Below are 10,506 nucleotides of genomic sequence, written 5' to 3' on the forward strand. Positions count from 1 at the left end.
GCGCGGCGGGGGCAGGCAGCCCCTTTTATAGTGGGCAGGCCTACCTGCCTGTTGCCAGGTAACTGTGGGGAGGAGCATACCTGGCTGCTGCCAAGTAACAGTGGAGGTAGAGTTTAGACAGAATACTAACAGATATATTTGGGCATACAGTGCTGCCAGTCATAAAGGTGATACAAATTTAATTAATTCCCAAATCCAAAAACAGAGGATGTAACTCAGAAGCCAAATATAGCGGAGCTTTTGCTCTATACTGTAAAATATAGGAAGCCACTTGTAAATTTATCCATGTTCATACATTTATGTGCATATGCATATGTAGATAAATAAATACACATGCATGTTTTTATATAATACATACAATTCTACAAATTGAAATCTGAAATTCCTATATCTTATGATTACTAATTATAATTAGACTTTTGGTTTGTAGTTGTCTTTTTGACTTCCAATTCAAGCATCCTTCTAGTTCTAGTAATTCCTAAGTTCCTGAGCCCTTGCCTTCTGCTTGTGTTGAATACTTGGTCTCTTCATTAGTTTACACTCCACTGGTGTGTGTCTCTGTATCCTACCTCTTTCTCTGACTGTGTCTGGTTTTGATAAATGAATTCAGATGAGCTGTGACCATCTGGCTTTATTGCATCGTTGTTATCAGATCTATTGAGGTTACACTTGGCTCTGTCTTCTCCTGAGATGTAGATTTCATTAGGCCTTCTGGGTGTATGCAGTTAGAATTCATCTTTGACTTTTGTCCCCAGTGCTGCTCTGTGACCTCAGCCATTGACTGACATCTGCCTTACAAAATGGTCCTGCTAAGGTTTTCAGACCACAGAGTCCATCTGTGGCACTGATTTTCACCTGTAAAATGAAAGAAGTTTAGCAGACTACTCATGTACTTTCCATGTAGATATTTACAAAGACAAACAACAGTTTTTTCTGCTCTCATTAAGCTTCCAAATTAGAGGAAAGCCAATGAGGATGATAATGGAGAGTAAGGATGCCAAAGTTTGACCTCAGATGAATGAATGAAGGAAAGGCTGTTGAAAGAATTGATAACTCCCTTTCCTTGTCCATAGTCTGAATTATAAAAAGATGACCTAATTCTTTACATTTCAGAGTACCAGTAAAATTAAAAACAGCATCTGCTTCACATAATATGTTTTTAAATGAGAATTGCCTATATTAAATATGCCACTGTCAATCTGGTATTAATAATTCAATGATAATATTGGGGCTGGAGAGTTGGGACAGTGATTAAGAGCATGGAATAGTAATATTGGGCTGGAGGATGACTCAGTGACATACTGCTCTTCCAGAAGGCCTGATCTCCATTTCAAGCACTTATATCAGGAGGATCACAATAACTTGTAACTCCAGCTCAAGAGAGTCTGATCTATTCTCTGTTCTCTGCATTCAACTACACTCCAATGCATACTCACCCCAAAAGACAAAAGAAGCCAGTAATATATATGTAACAATATATAAACATCTGTATGTATATGTGCATGTGTATATGTATATGCATGTGCGTGTGTGTGTTTATGGACCAAGTTTAATTATCATTCCACGATTGACATACTCATGTTGAGAAACACTGATAGAAGAAAACTGTAAGACACTTAGTGACTAAGAACTGTATCCTATTTCTCAAGGCAACTGTAGAAATGAGACTTACTGGACAGTAGGAGATTTTCTCATAGTTCTCCTGTCATCTTCCTGTCTGAAGTGAGAAGCATTGGCTCCTGGGACTGGTGACATATGTGGGCAGCGTAGAGCCTGGCACTGGCAGGGAGGTGGTGGTGGGGGTTTGATGATTCTCTTTCCCTAGACGAGAAGTAAAGAGCACTGGAGACAGAACTCAAATCTTGAGTTTGTTAAAACTTATTAATAGACATGCATTTAGATTAAAATTTTATAAGGATTTCCCCTGAAAAACTGAAACTAAAAATCCAACAAACACAATTTTCTGGGGGAACATGAAGGTCAGATGTTTTCAGAAGTTCTGCTTCCTTAGGTTGACCACATGGCTTTGCAGGAAAACATGTTTACTGTTGAAGTCTCTGGACATAGGCTCCATCCCTGTATCCCACATAAAGGTAGAAAGAAAGAACTGATTCCACGAAATTTTCCTGTTACATCCACACTGGCCCGATTGCTAGTTACACACACACACACACACACACACACACACACACAGAGAGAGAGAGAGAGAGAGAGAGAGTCCCCTTAGGGATACACATCACACACACACACACAAATACATGCACACACCTAACACCCCACATCACTAATGGGCAACCTACACACACACAGAAGCATAAACAGAGAGAGGGGGGAGGGGGAGGGGGAGTGAGTGTCAGTCTCCCTAGGGATACACATCACACACACACACACACACACACACAAATACATGTACACACCTAACACCCCACATCACTAATGGGCAACCTACACACACACAGAGGCATAAAGACGCACACCCACACCCACACCCACACACATACATATACACACAGAGAGTAATTTACAAACTTAAAAAAAAAAAAACCTCCACTTTTCCCAATATACTCCTGAGTGGAGTGAATAAAAGCTGAATGGTTGGGTCCACTTCTCAGGCAGGGCTCATCCTAGACTTTCCTTGACGTTTCTTTGAAAACTGTCTGGTAGAAGGTGGTAATTTGAGTTGTGAGGATAAGGCATCTAATGTGCAGTGTTTTCATTCTTATTGTTTTTTACTAACTCAGAAAACACCAGCAGCAGTTGTAGACAAAGGATGACCCTGCTTGTGCTTGGTGGTGACTCTTAGTCATCACAGCAGTAGGTTCCCGTTCTGTGAATCATCACGATAGTTCCAGTCTTAAAGATGTAACCTTCACCCATGCATTCCCCAGATCATTTCTCAGCTATTGCAGCTTACACTCTGTTGTAGTTCCAGTTCCAGGAGACACAGTGCCCTATTCTGGCTTCCATGGTCTCTGCACACAAACTTTTCATGTATATACAGGTGGACAAACATCACATAAAATAAAAAGTCTAAAGGGTAAAAAGAACAATGGATAACAGGGACTACGTTTACCAGTCTGGGCTACTCACTACTACTTAGTTGTTTTTTATTCTCCATTTAGCAAACAGAGTAAAACATCAGTAAAACTTTGAGCCTTCTGGCCTATTCTCACTTGCTGCTGCTGGGATCTTGATCTATTCTTGTACTCACACAGATGCATGGATACTGTCTAGCTGATATATTTTTTTTTTTTAATGAGGGCAAGAAGAGGACAGTGAACATAAGAGAGACTGTAAGCTTCCATTTCGTTAAAATACATACAATTAAGTATCTAGAAATGTAGTCCAGATATTGGTCTCAAACAGTGCTCCTCAAAAATATTTTAGCTTTAATATTTCACTTGTGAGAAATTTTATATCTGGGTCAAGACTACTGAGTCAGGATGCCTCATGGGCTGAAGCCGCAACTATCGAGGGTCCATTGCAGTAGGGTCTTGTCACCTCCTCTCTGAGTTTGTTCCCAGCGTTTGGGGACAGTACTGTCTATTTTCACAGATCTTCCCACCCCAAGAGGCCCTTCCTGATGCTAGCTACACCTTTGGCTACATTCTGGGCAAATATTCCAGGCTGGGACCCATATTTCCCATCTTGCCTCTGCTCCTTGGCAATCCTTTAGTTTTACAAAGTCCCTTGATGTTTTTACCCCCATTTTTCTTCTGTGTACAAGGGAGCTGACAGTAGTGTTCTTTCCAAAGATGGGGACAATCACCCTCAGCTTTGTAAATACATGCATGGTCAATGAAGGACCCAATAGGAGCTTGTTTCTCATATCGGTGTGTTAATGAGACTTTAATGCTGTGCTTAGGGGTGCTTTCTTGGGTACTTGCAAGATTACTTAGCCTTTGGAACATTCATAGCATAACGTTACTTCTGCTATCTACACTAAGCAACTATTCAAAACACGAGTGTGTTTTTAAAGATTGCAATGGATTATAGGTAGAATATATTGGGATTTAACTTTCTGTCCTCTAATGTAAGCCTGTTTTCTCATAGACAGTATTTCAGTGGTCATGCAATTTAACATATCTTACTATATATATGAAATGTCTAATGTAATATAAAATAACTTATTTAAAAAGACATAGACACATAGTTTATGACATCAATTCTCAACATGCATCCAAAATTTGGTGGATAAGTATCTTTGAGGGGCTATGCTTCACTACACTCTCCACCTTTTATGCCTGTATAGGCTCTTTTTTTGTGATTTATTTATTTATTTTTTAAAAATCAAATCATAATTTTTACTTATTTACACAGGGGTATAAACACAAAAAGACAGGACGTGGAGAAGGGGATGACACCAGAGCGTGGGTGTTCAGGGGGAATACAGATATCTTTCAGAACAGGGTATCGGCTAGGTGAAGGTTCAGGGGACAGGTCACTATGACTCTGCCTACGATTCACTTGTCCTTATCTAAGTTGGTATTATCTGCCAAGGCTACCTATTTACCAGGTCTATGACTACTCAGGCTGGTAATTTCCACAAAAGCTGCCTGTTTATAATAGCTTATAGCCATCTGTTTCAATGTTTTTCCACTGAGACCCAAGACTTTGTGTTAGCATACATGTATGACAGGCTATTGCTGATTTTAGGCCTATGGCTGATTTTAGGCCTTCAGTATATAAGCAGGGCTGCCCCTGACATCTCCTCCCTTCTCTAAGTATAGAAGGGCTGTGGCGATTCTAACCTTTCAAAGGCAGGGATAGAGGCCTGACCTCCAGTAACTGAAGGGGACTTTGTAATGGCTCCGGTTTCCCTGTTGTTGTCCAGTGAGGCATGAGGGCCATACCCATCCCAGTGTCTTTTTCCTGGAGAGGGGATACTTTTGACATCAACCCCTATGCAGTCAGGCTTGTCTTTGAGGAAACCCAGAGAGATATTTTTAACTTTTATTTATATTTCCTTGCAGTATTTAGCCTCACAGCCTAAGCAAGAATTCAGATCGCCAGTCAGAGGGAGTTCTGGGTGGCCCCTCTCTGCTTGGTCTAGGGACAGAAGTCCCCTCTTTTAGGTTGGGTGGAGATGGATTTTGGGAACACCCTGGATAGGGTAACAACCTCATTTTGAGTCTCGTAGTCCTCCACAGCTAACTTATGATAATGTACCTGAATAGGTACAAATTATCTGTTATTTCACAAAGTTAGTCAGTCTATTTAAGGCACAGAGACCAAAAGAAATAAGCAAAAATAACCCAATTAATGGTCCCAAGATGGGAGAAAGTGGGGTTGATAACCATGGAGAGGTTGAAAACCAATTCTTGTACCAGCTCTCCTCTTTCTCTTTTTCTCTCTGTCTTTTCTCAGGGCCTTCTCAGACCTTTTTCATGCTCTCTTTAACCATCCCTGTCTTGTCTATGTAAAGGCAACATTCTTCTTTAAGGGTTGTACACAGTCAAGAGCTGTACACAGTCTTTTCTATTGTAAAAGAGTAAATCAAGTACAATAAAGTCCTTTGCAATTTTTGGAGGTCTCTTTAGACAGTGTAACGAGGGATTTGTTCAGATTAGTGATGTCAATCTCTAGCTGTTTGATGTTTGTATAGGCTCTTTTATCTGATATATAGTTAGCTTCCTGTACAGGACCCATGAAATAGATCACCACTATGTCATTCTGTACTGTTGTGTGTGGCTCCTACACATTTGACCTCCCAGGCTGTTTGTTCCTGTGTCTTGAGCAGCCACAAACTTTCATCTGAAAGACATTTAAATTGCGGCAAAATAAATATCATCAAATGACAAGATTACTAGAAAAAATAGCACAGGAAGGAAGGGTACCTCAACATCACTCTGTGATGATAAAACTATTTATCCATGAAACACATGGCAGCCAACCGGAAGTGTGACTTTCATCTCAGAACACGTGGGATAAATGCAAGGACAGTTTAAGCTTCCCACAGAGGAAGAAGCTTTGGGGGAACAGACAAGTAACTCCTCAACAATAAAAGGAGACAGTCTGGGCTTCATTTTATTTTAGTTAAAGGCTGTGAGCTGCATCCTCTATGATTTTATTTGGAAAAATGAACATTTGAAAATGATTTTGAAAACACAACCAAAGGAGATGATTTTTCCTTTCAACTATGAAGGCAACTCAGAGAATTCTAACCACTTACCATTAGATGTGTCTGCTGACTTTGGACAGCACCCATTCGGCACTTGCTGCTTGGTTGAGCATTCACTTTTGACTAAATGATGACGAGGCCTGAAGCAAAGTTAAAATGACTTATTAAAGGTTTATAGTTCATAGTAAGCAAATGCAAAATGACTCTTATTGGCCCGTCAATATGAAGATTTTGCTGGAATATAATCTCAAGATTTTGTCCTCACTATAAACAAGTATTGAGTACATAGAAAAGAGGCTTTAATACTTGAGAAGTCTTACTGGATATTCAGGTGGAATTGCTGATGTCTCAGGCATTATGTAGTTTGTAGACCCGCAGAATCAGTGGCCAGATCATTTCTGTTGGCTGTTCCGAGTCTGACATGCACTATTTTAATGTAATTTCAGATACATTATGGGTACTGTGTCTTCTGGGGTGTTGTTTCCTGCTTTGATTAGTCTGTACTTTTCAAATGTAACAGAAGCATGCCGATGTGTTTTTGTGGCGAGTCACAAATAGGTAGTTCAGACCTTAGGTCACCAACAAGGGAAAAATGAAATTTCGGTTGCATTTTTCTTGCAACAGAATTAAAAATATCACATCTTATGTGATTAGAAATTGTCCCAGAATTCTGTTCTACAGCTAAGAATTGTGAAATGTGTGGTTGTGACCATCTACAAACATTAAAGTTCTATTTTCTTTTCTTCCCAGGATCCCCGGCCTTGACAGGAACAGGGACAATCAACATCATTGTAGATGATATCAATGACAACATCCCCACTTTCGCCAGTAACATGTACTTTACTGCAATTCCCGAGGATGCCCCGACGGGGACAGATGTCCTGTTAGTGAATGCCTCGGATGCAGATGCTGCGTCAAATGCTGTCATCAGGTCTGCACACTGAACCCTATAACATATTCCTCACAAGCTCTGGTTTTTAACAGCACATGCTATCTAATTTCACTGGGGATTCGATGTTAATACACCGTACTGCTCCTGTGAGCCATTGCAAAGCAACTATCCTGGAACTGAGAGTTAGACAGTACTAAGCCCGTGCGTATTAATTTCTGTTTCTCTGTTTCATCATTTGCAGGGTTCTTTTTAGTGACACAGCTGTCTTATTTATTTATTTATTTATTTATTTTTGCTATTTGTTGCTAATTCCTTTTTTTTTTACAATCTGTGTTCATCATGGCAGTCGGAGGTTCTGCACTATGCAGCTGGCTGGCATTAACCATATGTAGCTGCGGTTAGGGTCTCAGAAGCCTGCAGCATGGCATCACCTGCAGGTGCTTGAGCTGGGTAGGGTGGAGGAGATTAGGCTCAGTTCTGCCCTCTCTCTCCTCACAGAGATCCATGACTTGTCACTGAGCTCCTTAATGGAGTGACTTTCAACATGATGACTTTGAGTTTCAGAGCTCTAGGTGGGAGTTGCTAGTTGTAGTCAAGGTCAGGCTTAGAAGTGTCATGCATCACTTCCAGAATGTTCTAGCAGCAAAGCAGCTTCACCAGTAGGATAAATACACCCCAGGCCAGAAGAGGGAAACCTTGAAGACTTTATAACCAGGCAGTAGCTACAACATTAACATGTTTTCTTCGTCTAAAAATTTCTTTCTTTATGTAAATCCTGGTAGCCGAGGACAGCAATGTGGATGCTTGTTCAAAGAGATACAGAACTTGTAGTATGGAATGTTGGGCTAACATAGCCTCATTCTCTTCTCAGTTCGTTCTAAGTGGATAAGGGAAGAGTTCCCTATTTTCAATAGATAACCTTTGAAGATACATTTTTGCAATTGTTTGCGGGCTGTGTGAGTTAGGCAGGTAAGAACACAGTGGGTCAGAAGACAGATAATATATGCATTAATAATATGGTGATGGCAATATATGCATTATATGGTAATGGACTCATTAATTACTTTTACTATTTCTCAATTATTTTTGTCATTTGGTATTTATTTCTCATGAACTAAGGCCTCTTAGGAAACTGGTTTCTTCCTGTTGGCAGGGATAAGGGTGGATGAGATCCAGAGTCAGTCCTATTTAGTAAACATTAAATTGCTGATTGAGTACATGTTAGGTAACATAATAGCTCTCCTTCCTTTGAACTTCCATCTTTTGACAGGTAGTCTGTGAAATGCAATGGAGTAAGATTGTCTTACATGTGGTTGTTCCCTTGAATACAAAAGAAAATGACCTAACTAGGGGGATATATGGACAGGGGGTGATGGGCATGTTCATTCTTAATTTTACTGTGACAAAGACCTGCTTGAAAATGCTTGAAAGAAGGAAGGGTTGACTCTGGTCACAGTTGCAAAGGCTTTAGCCTGGATCCAGGGCCCTGGGCCTGGTATAAAGGAGATTAGCATGGCGTGGAAACATGTAAAGAGAGCTGCTCACTTGAAGGTAGCCAGCAAGCAGACAGGAGTCATAAGAAGGACAAATGCCAACATAAACCCTTCCAATGTATGCTCCATTGACTCACTTCAACCTAGCAGGCCTAGCTGCCTACTGGCTCAACCTCCAGTAGTCCATATTTTATATTTAGGTCCGAGCCTTCTTGATCTCTGAAGACACTCTTGCAGACACACTCAGAGGTGTCCTTTCCCAACCTCCCAACTTTGTGTCCAATTAAGTTTCAGCATTAATTGCCATGGTTTGTGAAGCTGTAACAAAACATTTCAGAGGGGGAGCCTACAATTTGCTTTGCCATATTGCATGTGATAGTAGATGCAGGGAAGGACTAAGGTGAAAATAAGGAGGGGACAGTTTCTATGGTAACTCCTGCTGCTGCATCCTCTGGAGGGGACGATGCTACACCAGCACAGAAGGGGAGAGCAGATGGATATATCCCAGAAGCCTCTGTGAATTTCAGAGGCCTCACCAAGAACTTGGCAGATGTCTCCCCTCAGGTGTTGTCAGTATGTTAGAAGGACCATGCAGAGGGAGGGATATGAACTTGATATGCGAAGGTCAGAGTGGAGAAGAGGCTAGAAAGGGGCAAAATCTTAAGGCACTCTAAGAGCTTTTGGTGATGGAGAGGTAACCCTCTACAAAATGAGCACATAGCACATTATCCTCAAAACTTGATTCCTTCAGCCACTGACCCACAAGGCTGAGTTTCCCTCAACCCCTTTTCCCAACAGTCTTCCAATCTGATTTTTTTCTTCATTTTGTTACTAATATATGCCTGAACCTACTGTGATGGACATCATCTTCCCGACTCCTAGATATAATCTGTTCTACATATTACACTATACTATATATGATATATGGTTATCTATGCTTATATGTAGGCTCACTGTTCAACACTAGGGTACTCAGGCAGTTTAAGCACTGCATCTTCTCGCTTAATGTGGGATGTGAAGGCAGGCTAGAGCTACAGCCCAGACAGTCAGCAAAAACTTCAAGTCATTAATCATCTCCACACAGATCCATTAGTCTTGCCTGTGCAAATGAAAGAAGACATTCTAGGAAAAACAGGGTGAGTACCAAGTCTTGGAGGGTGGAGAAACTTGAGCATCAGGGAAAAAAGACTAGGCCGTGTGTGAATGGACCTTGGAAAACTAACGAAGAAATTAAAATTTTCTATTACTTGGAAAATAAAACAACAACAACAACAACAAAACCACAAACAACCAAACACAAGAGAAGGTTTAGCATCAGAGCATGCCTTATTGTATTTTGAGACATTTCTATTGTGTATTGTAGAAAGTAATTCTGGGAAGGGAGAATCTCAGTCAATGATGGAATGGGCTATGGCCAGAAACTAAGCTTAGACACCTGTTAGCTCAGCCTTTCCCAACAATCTCCTGGTATTTGCTATTGCCTATTACTTTTCTAGATTCCAAGCACCCAACAAATGGGCTCAGCACTTCCAAGTCTTATTTTACCCTAAAGAAAGACAAGCTTTCAGCACCGTAAGATCATTTTCTGACACAGCAAAAGGATAAGGATTTTCCCAAGCCATACAGCCATGCTCATATCCACTGTGGCCCACACCAAAGCTTTGCACATGGCCACCCAAAGATCTGGCTCACTGCTGCTTTTGTAGCCTGACTTCCGAACCTAGCCACACCCATCTGAAAAAAAATACCCTCTCTGTGTTATCTTACACAAGTTTCAACAGAGATCTTTTTGAGGCTGAAAACACTATCATAACCTTTATGGGAAAGATTGCCAGGGATTCTGCCTTTCTTCCTTTGACAACAATATTCTATTACCAGCTTAGCTCCTTCCTTCCTCCCTTCCTCCTTTTGTTCCCTCCCTCCTTCCTTCCTTCCTTCCTTCCTTCCTTCCTTCCTTCCTTCCTTCCTTCCTCCCTCCCTCCCTCCCTCCCTCCCTCCCT

General features: G+C 41.0%; 1 protein-coding gene across 1 annotated transcript in view; it reads left to right on the forward strand.

Annotated features, from left to right (window-relative positions):
- Positions 1 to 10,506, forward strand: part of Fat4 (FAT atypical cadherin 4) — a 126,742-nt gene that overhangs the window by 80,314 nt on the left and 35,922 nt on the right. Inside the window, exon 7 of the mRNA XM_028763094.1 lies at positions 6,872 to 7,052. Coding sequence (XP_028618927.1) covers positions 6,872 to 7,052 — 181 coding nt within the window. The remainder of the gene's footprint in view (positions 1 to 6,871; positions 7,053 to 10,506) is intronic.

The sequence above is a fragment of the Grammomys surdaster genome, unplaced genomic scaffold (assembly GCF_004785775.1).
Source record: "Grammomys surdaster isolate TR1022 unplaced genomic scaffold, NIH_TR_1.0 62, whole genome shotgun sequence".
Lineage (NCBI taxonomy): Eukaryota > Metazoa > Chordata > Mammalia > Rodentia > Muridae > Grammomys > Grammomys surdaster.